The sequence below is a fragment of the Barbus barbus genome (genome assembly GCF_936440315.1).
Source record: "Barbus barbus genome assembly, chromosome: 9".
Taxonomy (NCBI): domain Eukaryota; kingdom Metazoa; phylum Chordata; class Actinopteri; order Cypriniformes; family Cyprinidae; genus Barbus; species Barbus barbus.
In genome coordinates this window covers 12,441,901-12,459,479 of record NC_136737.1, presented here as the reverse complement: position 1 = coordinate 12,459,479, position 17,579 = coordinate 12,441,901, and the positions used below count along the sequence as shown (strand labels likewise).

General features: G+C 37.0%; 1 protein-coding gene across 1 annotated transcript; it reads right to left on the bottom strand.

Moving 5' to 3' along the window:
- Positions 1-292: 292 nt before the first annotated feature.
- Positions 293-11,366, bottom strand: LOC306875471 (complement factor H-like). Its single transcript, XM_079426055.1, has 9 exons — positions 11,234-11,366; positions 4,730-4,912; positions 4,477-4,650; positions 4,216-4,392; positions 3,820-4,011; positions 3,466-3,645; positions 1,410-1,586; positions 1,150-1,332; positions 293-1,064 (listed from the first exon to the last, which is right to left on the bottom strand). The coding sequence occupies exons 1-9, from the start codon at positions 11,301-11,303 to the stop codon at positions 1,039-1,041; spliced, it is 1,362 nt and encodes a 453-aa protein (XP_079282181.1). The 5' UTR covers positions 11,304-11,366; the 3' UTR covers positions 293-1,038.
- Positions 11,367-17,579: the final 6,213 nt, after the last annotated feature.

Genomic DNA, 17,579 nt, shown 5'->3' with positions numbered 1-17,579 from the left:
TTCTATCTGTTTTCTTTTTATGTATTATATAATAATAAAAAAAATACCTTGCTACATGTACTGCATTAAGCTAACTGAGACTTGTTATAGCACTTGTATATCATTGCTCTTTTGTTGAATTTGATTGTTTTCATTGTCCTCATTTGTAAGTCGCTTTGGATAAAAGTGTCTGCTAAATGACTAAATGTAATGTAATGTAATCAAAATATTGACAATTTGTCATCTCACAGCTTGCATAGTCTATTACAATGTACAGAAAATGGCCTAGCAACATAAAAACCACAACAATATTACAACAGTATATTTATTTGAGTTCTCTGAGAACAGTTTCACTAAACCTGATAACTGATGTGCAAGAGTAACATTTACAAGAGATCCCGTCTGTTATAGGACAGACCTGATAGAAGCACAGCTTTAAAAGTTTGATCTGTGCATATTTCTCTCCTGATTCAGATGAGATGAGTTTTTCAATGGAGAAAGCACTATTATGGATAGATGACTTAGTCAGAAGCAGCAGTTGAAGTGTAAATGTTTGATGTTTCTTACAAACATGCAGCTTTTCACTTCAGAAGATGTTAATTGATGGACTGGAGACATATAGTTTAGTTGTGGATTATTGTGATGTTTTTTATCAGCTGTTTAGACTGTTATTCTGATGGCACCCATTCACTGCTGAGGATCCATTGGTGAGCAAGTGATGGAAACTAAAATCCAAAGTCAGTCTAATTATTAACATGTGTAATCAAAAAGGGTTGTTGAAGGAATGTTCACACAGATAAGAAATACAAAGAAATGCAATTTCTGCAAGATAATGTAAAATTTCATTTTTACAGTTGTAGATGAATGGGATATATGTACAAGTTGTATGTGTGTATATACTTAACAATATTATGGGAGAAAATTTGTACCAGAAGTGAGCTAACAAACCTGACAAAATCTCTTGAAACATTTAGGGATGTCCTCTTTTGAAAAACAAATAAACAGACTAAATTTGTCATTTTTAAAACTCAACTGGGTTACCTCAATTACCACTCCTGTTTATTTTCTTTTATTTTGTGTATTACCTAAAGAAAGAAAGAAAGAATGAATAAATCAATAATTGATCACCGATATGACTACTTCAGGTTCTGAAAATGAGACAATACTCACAACTTTTGTCTATCTGTAGATTTCCGTTGGAGCACGACACGTCCACATACACTTTCATCTCACTTCCAGCATTCCATCCATCTCTACAGTTCAGTCTATACTTTTCAGCATGCCTTATGTAGATCTTTCCAGTAGGAAGCTGTAGATTGTATTTCTCAACAAAATCATCAATTTCACAAGGTCCTATGACAGATACAAACATAAACAATGTTAAAAACAGTAAAAATAAATAAATAATTAAAGCGACAAAAATGACTCACTCAGACATTTTGGAGGAGTCTCCCATTTTCCATCCACACACTTATAAATGTCCTGTTGCTTGGTAAGCACAAAGTAAGACTGGCAAATGTAAGATACTGCTGTTATCACATTATCTTTTGTACTGTTGATGTTGTAATCTCCATGTTGAAGATACGGAGGAGGTGAACAGATCTTATCTAAACAAATAACACATCACATTCACATTTACATACTTTACTACATTATGGGGGCAAATCTGTACCAGAAGTGAGCTAAACCTGTTTCCATTTTGTTGACTCCCTCATATTCTGATAAATCATTCTAATGTCTAAGTTATCATTATCATTTACAGTTACATTTCCAGTTACAATACAAATAAACAAATGACAAGTAGTAGCACAAATAAATACAAGAAAATGTACTGTACAAAATAAATAATCAATGGTTTAATTATTTTAAATATGTCTCATAGTAGAATTCAGGTACAGAAATAAAATAATCAAATATAAAATAACACTGTGTCAATCTTTGATAATTCTACAAAGGTTGTTCAACCAAGAGCTGTGAGTGATTTTCTTTTTGTCCTTGATTGTTTAATTGCCATTAAATGACAGACTGCAGAATGTATACTGGGGTGCTGTCACTTTAAGAGCTAATGCACAGACTCAATATACTGACACACATCAGGAAATAGCCTATAAAGTAGGCTTAATGTTGCCTTCACGTGCTATCTGAATTATCATAAATACAAGTTTCCTTGTCAGAATTTGGAAATGAGCGGCCTCTCAAGTTGTATTTACATTTGGGAAACTCGGAGACAATATTAATACCCGAGTTTCCAAGTAGGCAAGAAAAAAAAAAAGAAGGAAAAACATAGCTGTAGCACTGTAAGGTTTTGTTAATTTTACCCACAACATCTATTTTGCTTTCTCTTGTCATTGCAGTCATGCACTGTATATTTACTAATATAAATAAATGTATATAAATAATAAAAATATAATACAATAAATTTAATGCATGTTGTGTGTATGGAACACAACAAAAACAACATTTATTTGACCAAAATTGCAGAAATGCTAGCAAGATGAATATTTATATGAATTTTTTCTGAATATTTATATGAAATATTTTTTCTGAATTTTTCTATCGCTATTTACACTTAGTGCAAATAGCCGCTGCCAATAATAAATACGACATCACATTATGCAAATCACGTTTACACACTGCCTCCGAAATTTTCGTCCATCATAGAATGGCGATTGTCAAGTTCAACCACTTCATCTCGCAGCACAAAGCATTATAGATCCTTGCACACTCAGTTCACAGAAATTGGTGGTTTTCTTTTTAATATGTGGCTCTAGTATCGCTAGCAAAGCATCAAACTGAGCCACTGAGATCCTGAAGTAAACTTGGAATCGCCCGTGATAATCCCACTGTTCCTTAATAAGGAGGGGGAACTCTCCGTCCTCTCTATATTTTAGGATTGGATGGACCCAATATTTTCTTTCTTTCTTTTTCTTTTTTTTTAAGAAGTGAGAGGACAACAAAATCATCCTCAATGCTTGAAGAATCCATTTAGTAGGCTACTGTTTTGCAATTTTTTTCAAAACGGATTCAGTGTGCAAGGTTTCTGTGCGTGATTAATTTTTGGGATTACGAATACGAAAAAACGCATATGAAAATTTCAGACTCAGTGTGCAATGGCCTTTAGGCCAAAAATTTCCCAGGTTAAAAAATAAATATGACCTCATGTTGTGTCAATCACGTTTACACACTGCCTCCGAAACTTTCGTCCGTCATAAAAAAATTCGGATCAGGTTTGATTTTCTGCGTTTTCGCATCCGTAGCATGCATTTGGAATAGCAAAGGATGAGGAATACGGAAAAATACATGCCAAAATTTCGGACTCAGTGTGCAAGGACCATTAGACTTAAGAAACAGGCTAGAATATACTCATGAATAGGCCAACCACCATTCTTTCCAACAACAAAGCACTTAAACGTGACATGCTCATAACGTGCCTTAAACAGTGATTAAACTGACTGGAACATGAATGCAAGATTTCTTGGCACTCACTTCTGCAGTCAAACGTTCCGTTCCAGTTTCCGTTTTGACACTTTAAAACTCCTCCTGGAATTTCATTGTATGGTTGATTGCATGTGTATGTCAGAGTCTCAGAGTTGCTGTATTCAGTTTTCTCATCTGGCAGTGTCACAAACTGCAAGTTCTTTGTTTGTTTAGAGCACTTAACTGTTCCTAGAGGAACAATTCGATGTGAAATATACAATTTGTTCAATGTTAGATCAAATGTTGATGGTAGTTAAGATGGTAGTAAATATTACATTTGATAATAATAATAATAATAATAATTTGATTCTGATTTATAGAAATGTATAACATCAACATAAAGTTGGTGGAATATGTCAGCACCTCCACATTGTGGATATGGGTAATTCCACCTCCCATCTGGCAGGCATTCAATTGCACGTTGGCCATAAAACCTCATGTTGTCATCAGTGCATCGGAAAACTAAGATATGTCCAGATTTATAAGGTGAAGTGGTGTTCGGATATCCAAATAGTATTTGTATATTTTTGAGTTCTTGCTCGTCACAGGTACCATCTGTGTATAAGAAGATCATTTATTTATTTTTTAATACTCTATATTAACAATAGTATATTTTATTATTATTATGCTAATATAAAATTCAATTGATGTGTGGTCACAGTTGCACACATACATCAATAATTTAACTACTATGACTTGAAACATGTATCAGCCAGAATATATTTATTTATGATGCAATAAAATAAAGCTGTAACATACCAGTGCATTGCTGTATGCCTGTCCACTGGCCCTGGGAATCACAAGTGATTTGTACAGGCTGCTCTGGTTCAAATCCAGGATGACATTTATATTCTATTCTTGAAGAGATTTTGTACTTCAGTTTCTGACCTCCTAAAATCTGTGCGTTTGGGATTATGGGTGGGTCACACATCATTTCTAGAACAAAAACACGCCCACATAATCATAAAATGTATAATTTATGATTATGTGAAGATTTTAATACTCCAGGGCAGAACATACCAGCACACAGTGGTTTTGGTGTCCATCCATCTTGTGTACATGTGGCCTCTGATGCTGTTTTACGATATCCAGGCTCACAACTGTAATATTTTTTTGCTCCCAAATTCAGATTTACTCTAAAGTAATATTTTGGGAGATACACATGCTGGTTGAGTGGAGCTTCACACCTATGCTCTGAAACAAGTTTTGCATGCTTTTGATATCATACAATTAATTCAGAAGTAAATCTTGAAGTGTTTCTGTACAATCTTACCCTCACAAGTAGGCTTGTAATCCCACTTCCCAATATCTGTGCATGTAAATGTTTCCTGTTTATTGTAGATCTGGTTTTTGCGAGAGCAGATAATTTCCACTGTTTCTCCAGCTTTGAAAACAGATTTTCCCCATGGAATGATTTTTATTACTTCAGGTTCATCTACCTCCAGCTGGCAAGTTACTGTAAAGACAGAATAATGTAAAACTACGTTTAAATAAACATCAAGTATGCCAAAAATTATAGTCAAACTGTAATAAAATTTTGCCTACTGTTTTATGAATAGTGCATAGTCAGACTATTCATCTGACCTACTGCTTTGTGTAAATTCAGATTGTATTCATACGTGTTTCCATGAGCATTTCAACTGACCCTTAAATAAATCAACTGTGGTATTAACCTATGCACTGTGGAACAGGCCCACTCCAAACACCATTCTCGTTACAATGAATGGCACTACTTCCATCTAGCTTTTTGTCAGATGATACACACTCAAAGTGTATAACATCGCCATAAGTTCCTTCCTTTGTGTTGCCCGATGCAGTCACACTCCTGTCTATGTGAATCACAGGACATCTCACCTCTGTGCAGTGGCGGTTTTAGGCAGTGGCGGTTTTAGGCATGGGCGAACGGGGCAGCTGCCCGGGGGAGATTGAGGTCTCTGCAGAGTAAAAGAGGGCCATTCTGAATTTGTGGGTGTTTTCAAACTGCTGGGAGTTTCTCAATCATACAAACAAAATTATCCCCCTTACCTAACCCCACCCCTAAACCTACCATCACTATGACGTCAGCCAATCAGGACACATGGTCTAAAAATCGGGATCTGGTAACTCCCATTACTTTGCTGCAGAGACCTATACTTGGCCCGGGGCGGCATTTTTTCATGACACGTGGGGGGCGGCACACGAACTTGGAGGAAAAAAAAAAATCATCTGTGCCGCTAAGCGGTTTTCTATTATCTATGATACCTGCCGCACAGAAGCTGAGCGAGCGGAGAGGGGAGGGGATGAGGGGCGTCAGGCGGGGGTGGGGGGTGGGCGCAGAGTACAGTTCACCTCTCCCAAATGAAGCGGACAAGGAGGGGGGCAAAACTATGTCAGTGACACCTGACTTTCTTACAAATAACGCACATTTCATTCAAAATATTTTAAACACAGACCAATAATTTGCACATTTTTTTTATTTATTTAATTGTGTGAAATGGCTAATAAAAATAGGTAATAAAAAACGATTATGATGTGGAGGTGAATTGGTTTAGTCTTGACTTCTGGTCGTGAGTGACAGCGTTGGGGATGGGAAATCTGTTGATTGCCGATTACTTAGTAAACACAGCGATGGAGAGAAAAAGGCCAAAGCTGTCAGGTGCCCAATTTAGGAAAAAAAGAAAAGAAGATGAGGAGAAACGGGCAAAAGATAAAGGTATGCAACAATATTCTCTCTGTATGATTAAGGTATTCATGTCATTGTGTTAATTAGTGGTATAACGTTAACTCTTAGGTTTGTTAGCCTTCTTGCTTATGATGCATGCTATGCTTACCTTGCTAAAAAAAAAAAAAAACACAGTAAAAGCCTAATATACAAACCATCACAGAAATTCTAATGGTTTCTATTAAATACCATTGTGAACCATTAACTTTTTTCCAGTGAAACTATTACAAAATTCCTTATTGTAGTGTGTTTTGGGCACTTTTCCAATAGGATTTACCATCCCACCCACCAATAGAATCCATCATATACCAGCAGACACTGTTATACTTACCATTAAAACCAATACAATTCCCATTATAACCATTAAATCCATTACATTTTCTGTTATTTTTGGGCAGGGTTCTATTGTTTTTTCAGCAGTGTATACAACACGAGGTCTAATTAAATTTAACCACAAAATTATGCTTTGCAACAAAACTGTTGCAAGTACAGTTATTATTTATTTCCATTGTTTGTGTTGGCTACTGTAAATAGCCAGTGTAATTTACATATGTGTAGATAGTGTAAAAGACAAACATTTTCCATTTGCTATAACTCTGTTACGTGACAAAGCATATCATTTGAGGCAGTAAATTAACAGGAGCTAATTGTTCCGCCCTTAGATTAGATTATATTGTATACATGTTAGGGCATGTTTATTTAAATTTGCAATTTTTAAGAGTAATATTGTAGCCAACAGTCTTTTGATGTCAATTTCAACTGCGTCCTGTTTTAGGGGCACTTCTAAAATATTTTGGAGCATCCTCTGCCACTTGTCAGGATGAGCCACCTACCTCCCCCACTACACAGGACTCTGCTCTTCAGGATGAGCTACCATCTGTGTCCTCAGCAAGTCATATGTCTCCACAAACATCTAATATTGAGGATGAAGACATCTTTGCCTCTACTTCTACCCAGCATAAGCCTGCAGGTGGGTTTTTGCATCTCTCTCTCTCTCTCTCTCTCTCTCTCTCTCTCTCTCTCTCTGTGTGTGTGTGTGTGTGTGTGTGTGAAGGGGGTATGCCTAGGCTACAAGACAACTACAATTTAATGTAATTTTAACATTTTTGATCATTTCTGAATATGCCTATGTGTTATGTTCCACTGCTATGTTTTTTGAGTAATGTGCCACTATGTTGTCTTATAGAAATGTCTGGAGCTGAACCCCCACTCAGCCCCACTGCTGAGGATGAGCCTCTGTCAACTGACCCTGCTAACTGGCCCTCACCTCTGACTGACAGGATTCGGACTGAGCTGGTTCGCAGAGGACCAAGTAGGTTGCCAACTGACTTTGTTTTCCAGAGGAATGAGAGTGATGGACGAAGTTGCCATCACCAATATTTTAAAAAGACATTAGTTAGTGGTGAAAAGATGGCAAGAAGTTGGCTGATATATTCCATGAAGAACAATAGCCTCTTTTGCTTCTGCTGCAAATTGTTTTCCAAGAGGAACATTCATTTAACAATTTCAGGAATGGCAAATTGGAAACATGCGAGCACTCACCTCACATCACATGAAAACAGTCGAACATCTCAATTGCATGAAAGCATGGAAGGAACTGGCAGTGAGGTTAAGAAGTGGACAAACTATTGATAAGCAGGAGGAGGCACTACTTGAGGCTGAGAGGGTGAGATGGAGAGCAGTGCTGACACGTCTCACTGCTATTGTACAGTCACTGGCGGTTCGAAATTTGGCTCTAAGGGGACACACAGAAACACTGTTCACACCATCAAATGGGAATTTTCTCAAAGAGGTCGAACTTATGGCCAAGTTTGATCCCATTATGAAAGATCACCTTAACCGTGTCGAAAGAGGAACAGCAAGTCACAACAGCTACCTAGGGCATCATGTGCAGAATGAGCTGATTGATTTGTTAAGCAGCAAAATCATATCTGATATAGTGGATGACATCAAGCAGGCAAAGTTTTTTTCAATAATTCTGGACTGCACTCCAGATATAAGCCACATAGAACAGTTGTCAGTGGTCATTAGAGTGGTGTCACTGATGGAGAAGCCCCATATCAGGGAACATTTTATGGGATTTTTGAAGGCAGAGGAGTCCACAGGGCAGCACTTGGCATCCATGATCCTGACAAGACTTGAGGAGTTGGGAATTCCTTTTGACGACTGCAGAGGACAATCATATGACAACGGGGCAAACATGAAGGGCAAAAATAAGGGAGTTCAAGCCAGGCTCTTAGAAAAGAATCCCAGAGCTATGTTTGTGCCATGTGGGGCGCATACATAAAATTTAGTTGTGTGTGATGCTGCTAAGGGATCTGTGGATGCTATGAGCTATTTTGGTGTACTGCAAAAGCTTTACACATTATTTTCAGCCTCCTCCCAAAGATGGTCCATTCTGAAGAACCATGTGAGCATCACCTTAAAGATGTGGGCAGAAACAAGGTGGGAGAGCAAGGTCAAGAGCGTTGAGCCCACGAGGTACCATGGAGCTGCCGTGAGAGATGCTTTAATTGAGGTGAGAGACAACACCAAAGACCCTGCTATAAAGGCTGAGGCCCCAGTCTTTGTCTGAGGAGGTGGGGTCGTACCGCTTCAGCATCTGCACGGTTGTTTGGTATGACATGCTATCTGCAATACAGCATGTCAGCAAACTCATGCAGTCTCCAAATATGCATGTCGACCTAGCTGTGAATCTTTTGAAGAAGACTGAGCAAGGTCTCCAGAGCTACAGGGCAAGTGGCTTTGTGACTGCACAGATGACGGCCAAAGACATTTGTGAAGAAATGAATGTGGAAGCTGTTTTGAAACAAAAAAGGCTGAGGTCCACAAAGCGCCACTTCTCATATGAAGCACATGATGAGCCTTTCAGTGATGCCCTTAGGAAGTTGGAGATTGGATTCTTCAATGTTGTTCTTGATGCAGCCCTGTCAGCCATCGCGGAGAGATTTACCACATTGGAAAATGTGGAAAACAAATTTGGGGTTTTGACAAATTTCCCTAGTCTTGCAGATGAGGAGCTGGCAGAGCAGTGCAATGCACTAGGTACCACACTGCACTTCGAAGGGCATTCTGATTTGGACAGTAGAGAGCTTTTGATGTCCTGCAGAGTTTAGCTCCAAACCTAATCAAACACACCTGAAGCAGCTAATCAAGCTCTTACTAGGCATACTAGAAGCTTCCATGCAGGTGTGTTGAGGCAAGTTGGAGCTAAACTCTGCAGGACACCGGCCCTCCAGGACCGAGTTTGGACAGCCCTGCACTAAAGCAATTGTGTATATAAAAATTTAACTCAGAATTTGCTAGTAATTTCCACAATTAATACAAAGAAATGCAACACAATTAATTAACTGTGGAAGTATAAAGACTTCTTCACTGTTCATATGGATCTGCAAAAACAACTTAAATGCTGTATTATGCATGCCAGGCCAGTAGTTGGCGATGCCACTTTGTAAAGAAACTCGCACATACCTATATACTGCATAAGTAATACAATTTTCTCAAATTTGTGTTTTTATAGTTTATACAGAGTATCGTTTTGGAACCTTGGAAACCTATTTTCAAAAGTTTAGATTCACAAAATACTGTGGTCATGTAAATGAATGGCCAAAACGCATTAAAAGTTTTCTGTGTTTTGTTTAAAACGGTGTTGTGTAAACGTTCCTATATACAACCAGCATGTTGCTAACATGCTATGCTGTGCTTTGGGAAACCTGACAACCCTTGTGGTGCTGTAAGTGATGATAGCTGCTCCTTTGTAACTGTTTTAGATACGTCCTCTATTTCTACAACCCCCTTTCATGAATTCATTAATAAGCTATTGTGTACTGCATCCACGCAGAAAAACTTTATTTCAGAAGAATTTTATTTTATTGCTTTTGGGGTTTTCAGAGCAGAAAGTGATTTATTACATGAAACAATCAACAATATTCATAAAATAATGATTATTATTATAATAATGGGCCATCTGGGACGTACATCACCTTCACCTTTTGACCACAAGATGTCGTTAGTGTGCGCAGTGTTGGAAAGGTTCAAGTAATGAACCTTTTTACGATACACTTGAGGGGAAAGCCTTGGTGCTTAGAAAAGCTTCATTTCACCATCACTACTGCAAGCTGTGAATGCGTAAAATGATTGGCAGGCACAAAGTGCCTCAAAAACCTTCTGGATGGCTAAACAACGTGTTGGTTTTACATAGACTTGGCTGTCACAGAGATGACACAATTTCTCCAGACAGTTATTTCAGTGATATCTTTCAGAGATTAAAATTGTTTTTGTGTACCATGCTATAAAAATCGCTTACAGCACCTTAATCAATGAAGCGACAACAGTGCAAACAGACTTTCAAGAAAACCTACCCTCACAAACAGGAACAGAATTATCCTACCCTTTGATTCTACAGTGACGCCGATTGATTCTGCTTGTCATTTCATACCTACAAACACCAAGTTTTTAAGTAGAAGCAGTGTCAAGTCGAAGAGGACATATGTCAACTTCATGAGTTAGCAAAGACAACAGAGGGAAGCAAATTAATTGCTGTGTATAAAGCACATTTACCCTGTTTTGCAGGTATACTGCACTGTTGCTCCGTAAGTATAATCTGTCCCCTCTATAAGTTTAAAATCACCATTTGGTGTTTCCCCTGGATGACCACATCTTTTCTCTACAGAAATCAAGCAAGTGTTAGTGTGATGAATACAAATCTGCTCATGTGCAAGTTTTAATTTACTAACAAAAAATGATGTGCTTATCACATTTACAATTTTCTTACTTGAGCATCTTTGGCCAATGAACGTCAGCCATTGTCCATTTTTACACATTATCCTATAAAAGCCGGTATAACCTGTCATGCAATTCACTTTTACTGTTTTACCATTAGTGTATGAAATGTTCACAACTGGTTCTGTGTTTTCATATATAATGTCCTCTCCGAGACATTCTGAGAAGCACAAATAAACACAGAAAAAGATGTGCTAGTCAACAGCTTCTAAAACCTCTTATGGTGACATAAAAGTATTGGAAGTGCATATTTAACATTTATCACATTCTACATTTTAAAATTCAGAAACTCACCTTGACCTCGCACAAAGGTAACATAAAAAAGAAAACAGGAAAAGCTGATGATTTGTACAGGAACTCTCATTTTTAGCTCACCTCACAAACTAACTGAGCTTTAGTGTTTTAGTTTTTTTTAGGGGGTGGGGGTGGGAGGGTGGAGGGGTTGTCTCCGTTTATATGATGGGGGATCAAAAAGTTAATCATTTACCAAAGTCAAATGGAGCATGCTTTTATACCAGACCACTCTGTCCACCCAGGATATTTAGTTTATTAAAAAAAAATAAAAAATTCTGATGTTTACATTTGTAAGTTGGATACACCAAAAGACCCCTAAAGAGAAGTCGTCTCTCTTAATTTTCTTTTGCTTTCTCACTGAATTTGGTAAAGGCACCAAAAAGTATTGATGCAACTGGATTAAAGTTTATTCAGTGGGAGATAAGCAGGATGCCCTTTTTGAACTAATTGCATCACTCACTTCCCAGAAAGTGCTGTATGTATGTATGTATTTATTTATTTATTTTCAGGATTGTTTGATGAATCAAAATTTTAAAAGAACAGCATTAATTTACTGTTAAAAGCTTTTTCTTTTGATCAATTGAAGTATTAATTGGTGTATTATATGGTGTATGTGTATATACACACACACACACAGTATAATCCTGTATAAATAATATAAATGTATACAGCAAATTATTATGATTATAATTATTATTATATGTTTCACTTATAAAGGATCCAAAATGCAATTCTTATTTGTTGTGGATTCACAATGTGGAATTCTAAACTGTATGCCCCCCTCCGATCTCTGTTGTTGTAGTACATCACACTCACCACTAGAAGGCAGAAGTGACCCTTGGAATCAGTTTCACAAGAATTCGCCAGATGCCACAAGAACTTACTGTATCTGTGCCACAGAAAGCAACATGTCATGAAATGCTCCACAGCTTATACAGCTATATTGTGAATGTATCTTATTGTGTGGATGTGCAAATGATCTGTGATGTATCTCTTTCAGGCACAAACTAATTGAAAATAAGATATTTTTGTCAGACTGAAAACCAGTTTAAGATCCTCAAAGGATAAAATGTTCTCAAAGGATAAAATGTAGTTCCGCCCTACATTTTTATTGCTGAATATCCTGTTTTATGGTTGCTATTATGTTGACTTAAAATCAAATCCAAGATTATATTTAATTTGTCTGTATTTAATTTATCTGTATTTACATTTGGCCCAACAAACAGAGGTTCAAGTATTGCAAGGTAAGGCCAAATGCTAAATGCATGGTAAGATTAATGGCTCCATCAAAGTCCAGACAGCTGTGGACATGGGAGGTATTTGCGCACAGTTTGAACTGCAGTGGTCCTCGGAGCCAGACCTGGTCTAAAGGTTTCCTTTGGCTGGAGGCAAAGTGAAAACTCCTGCTTCACTCTCTGCCATAAAGGTAACAGAGAATAATGGGTGGGTGGTTGACAGATGACCTACATTAGATGCTGTCACGATCGCAGATAGAAGGAGGAGGAGGAGGAGAGAGAAAATGAAAGCCAGAAAGTATTCATGAGCCACGCTAAAGGACTTTAACAAACCTTTTTCGTACACAGCTGCATTCATCAGCCATTAATGAACAGCAGAGAGGGGCAGGAATGCAAATTCGGAGAGTGCGATGCATCCTCTGTTCATTTAGATAAATGAAAAACACAGTGCCTCGAGGCCATCTCTTAGTCACCCTCACAGTCAAATGCTCTCCAGCGCTGTTGACATGGAAGCTTGTCATTATAGTGATATCAGAGCCCACTATGGGTCAGTGGTCTCTCTGTGCTGAGAGGAACCTCTCTACCATCTGATTTTTCAGATCGGATAAGCCCATAGCAGTTATTTTTGCATTTTTATTTGTAGGCTTAATGAATGTTTTGTGTTCTTTTAGTAGGAATCGAGATCAGTTGTTTGGGGCTGCCAATGAATATATCCACTATAAAAGAGCTATAATTTTCATCGCATTTATGAAATTGTTGTCAGGAGTGATCTTTGGATAATATGCTAATGTTTTCTTGAGATATGGGGGAACAACTAGATTTCAGTTTTGAAATACAACAGGGATGGTCACTAGAATCATATTATATTCATAATACATTCTGCTGATACGAACAACATTTTATGAAAACAGTTCAACTAAGGAGCCACATTTGAGTTGATAAATAATAATAATAATTAATCAAATTACCTCTAAATGTTCATGAACAAAATTATTTAAAAGTTATACTTGTGCTTTTTACCCTATCATGCATAGTTGAACGGGTTGAATAATTATGACTCAAAACAAAACAAAATCATATAATCAAAAAGTCTTCTAGAAATTTGTGAAATTAAAGTTATTCATCATTCAACTCCTCAGAGATAAATATTTTATACATACAATTCATGAATTTTCAAAATTTCTAACAATTCTATTTGCCTAAACTATGATGGTGTTCATGTTCTTCACCATAAACTTTAATTTTATGATAAAGTCATATGAATCATGTGAAGCTAACCTCACTTAGATCTAACATGGCTTTTTGCATCCACGGCTAGAAATCATTGATTCTCCACGTCTCTTCCTCACCAAGAGCAATTAGTTCCAGATCATTTTCTGATTGCCGCTGTTTGATTTATCGAAGTGTCATCCCCGTGTTGGCTAACTGTCTTCCAGCACCCCTCCCCGCCAATAAACCCTGATTGGGCCTGGTGCTAACTACCCACTACCTCAACAATCACAATCACCATGGAAACAGCAGGTGCACGAGGAAAGCTGCTCGTAACCTGGCTGTTTTGCAGAAACGTATCCTGATAGCATTTTGTTATTTTCCTTCCTAATCATATAACAAAGTGCTTTTAAAAAAGAAAAACAGGAATAATATGAATTATTACATGTCAGTGTCTTTCCATGCCCTGGGATTCAAGGTGAATAAACTGAAGGAATTAAATATTCATATCCTGATTAGCTATTCCCCTCATTCAGAATCAGGACATGCATTAAATATGCAACAAATGTCTTGGAAATAGACTTGAATCAAAATGAAAGATTGCTTCAAACTTGCAAGTGCGGCTTCTTTCAAATTCACATTTGATTGCTGATGCGTAAGGTAATAATAAAATGATTTCTCCTTTTTTTTTTCCTTCTCACAGTCTCGTATGCTTTTTCTGTCTGTGCTATTAAACTCAATTGTTAGGTCACATAAAAAGGAAATTTTATTAATTTGGGCTTACTAAAAACGCATGGGTCAACCTACTGAGTTTGATGTGATCAAATTGTTTGAGGGATGTGGAACAATAAACTACGACATAGCAGCTGTGTTCAACCTCTTCTCATTTCCTTCTGCGGTGCGTGTCTAAAGCTCGAACGCAACCGAAAGAGTTGCTCTAACCAACCATTAAAACAGCAGTTCAATTTGAATTCAATCTGTCCCATTCAGTCCATTTGCATTCCACCGTTTTTCCTTCACTTCCCACCGCTGAAAGTGAAAATGACCCAGTTTGATCCAGTTTGCTTGGTTGTTTGATGAGCGTGTGGGCATTGAAAGTGTGTTTGGCTTAATCTAAAGCCATTTTCTGCAAATGGTGTAGCGATATTCAGGAGCATAAGATCAGCAGAATTTACGAGCAGAACATTATCCTTCTGTTTTGTCATTTATTAAATTTTTTATGCTAAAACTACTACCAGCACTGTTGTTTCCCCAGCAGCTACATTTGTACAGGTCTCATAGAGGGCTATCTGACACTCCACAGAGTTCAAAAAAGTTACTTTCCATCCTCTCATTGCATCTTGCTGTGTTGAATTGGCCTCTGTGGATGGTTTTAGCATTTAATTCTAGGTACAGGAGAAATGCCACTGCAGCTAAAAATTGATGTACTTTACACCAGTAATGGGAAAATCAGAGAGCATGAAAAAAATTGCTATAAACAATGCACAGACATCTGTTGGTACTTAGTGCTTAGAGTACTTCTGAGTGAAACCTTGCTTATTACAACAAACAAGAAACACAGAAGTACTATGAGAAACAGTCCAAAAAATGGTGGCCAAGACAACTTGATCTCATGAAAAAAAATAAAAAAATTTCAGAACATACAAAACATACATTTTTTAGTTTAAAAAAATAAGCTTCAGGGTCCACCCCTAAACCTAACCGTCAGTGGGGCATAAGCAGATCCTGAGAGAACATACAGATATGAGATTCAAATTCATATGAATTAGTCACTAATTTGCCAAAATGTAAAATAGTTACCATGACAGCATGTTGGAACTGTTTATTTTTACTTTCTTAGTATATATATTTTTTGACAGTCTATAAAATTTTCTAAATTGTCAATATATTGCAATTTACTAATTTTAGTTGATGAAACACTTGATTGAAAAAAAAAAAACATTTTTAAATTATTTACACATGAAAAACCATCATTACTATGAAAATCTGAGCTTCTGAAATATTTTTCTAATGAGTACACAATTAAAATGTAATGTTGAGAATTGACCCTTCGCAAAGACCCACCTCATTACTGTTGCTATGTCCGCTCTCACGCCACTCATCATGTTCTCACACAGTGAAAAATACATCACAGAGCCAAGAGGAGACTGACAATGCACAAAAACAGACAAGATAGAGCAGTCTTAGCTTTCAAATTTTGCTTTAATTTTTTGTGTCTCTGTACTGTGTTGTGACAGATCGCTGTAGCACCAAGCAGCACATAAACTGATTATCTCTTGCTTTTTACTAGCTATAGCACAAAACAAGCATGAATGAACATCAGAAGGTATCTTGTTTCAACAGCAGAAGACGTCAATACACACCATTTTTCAAGTTCAAGTCCACAGACATTAATCTACAATCCTGTCTGGTTTGCTTTTAGGACATAAATGGCAGATTCGGCATTATGATTGGTCAGATCACCTGTCAAACAAAATTCTCAAACCAGTTATGCTCAAAACTGGAGCAAAGCATTCATTGACCCTTTTCAAAGACTGTGATGATACTAACAGTGTTGGGGGTAACATATTACAAGTACAACGGTCCATTGCAAACTCAGAGTATTATACAAACCTGGAATAACTAAATATGTTAAATAAGACAAATAGCATGTATGTATTTAATCCCATTATATTAACCAATGTCTTTGCTACTGACCTTCGATGATCCAATTCATCCATACTAAGCAAAAATGAAAACACAAACACACACACACAAAGCATTTGTGTTTATTTTTTGTTATTGCTGAATAGTGTTGAACTTCCCTCTCCTGCATCATATTATTTATAAAATTTGTTTGAGCTGCGCCCTCTACTGTACAGACATGAATTTGCATTTCCTTCAGCCTGAAGCGTATTCATTTCACTTATGGTGTAAAAGTGCTTTTACATTTGTAAAAGAAGAACTTTTTTATATTAAAAAGAAAACAAGCAATCCCTGCTCAGATTTAAAAAGTAACTCAAAAATAATGTAATGCATTACTTCCCATAAAATGTAACTTAATTAGTTACGTAATTAGTTACTTTTTTAGGGAGTTACATGCATTACTTTTAAAAGTAACTTTCCCTAACACTGTAAATGTAGTATTTTTAAAATAGTGTACATTTATAAGACTATATTTATAGGCCTATTACCTTGGCATTAATTACAAAACACAAGTTAACACTGTGCAAAGGTGTTTCTAATACAACAGCTGGGAGAGTGACCGTAAATTTGACATCTTTCTATCTTCTGACCAACATTTTTTCAGTCTTTTTTTTTTTTTTTTGGAAAGCCATGGACTTTTTTGCAACACAAATATGATATTTGCTGTTATCTCCCATTGACTGCTATAGAAAATCATTTGAAACAACATATTTGATTCAGATTTTTCCTTTTCTAAAAGTAAAAAACAAAATTGGTATCATTTCGTTGATGTGATTAACAGAGCATGTGCAGGTTTGGCTATCTTTAATATTTGCGGTGCTCCGAGTATTTATGACCAGGCGTTGGTTTAATTCTTGATGTGATAGTGAATTCCATGAGCTGCAGCAACATAAACACACACAGTGGGAGTTTCTACCATTTGACATATGTAGCTCTTGATACACACGCACACAGTGGCTCTTATAAGGGATTACTGTCAGAGCAGATGACAGCTGTGTGTCTACTTACAGCATGTTACAGAGCATAAGTGAGATAACTCCTCTTTGAACGTGATTCTGGCCTGCTGAGCAGTTCATCGGGCTTCCCGTCCCTGGAGCTTTATGGACTGTAGCATGACGACTTCATCTTGAGATGTACCTACTCCAAGCTGTCAGCGACTGCTTCACATTTTTGTTTATCGCTATCTTTAAAGAGACTCTCTACTTCTGGAACTGCCA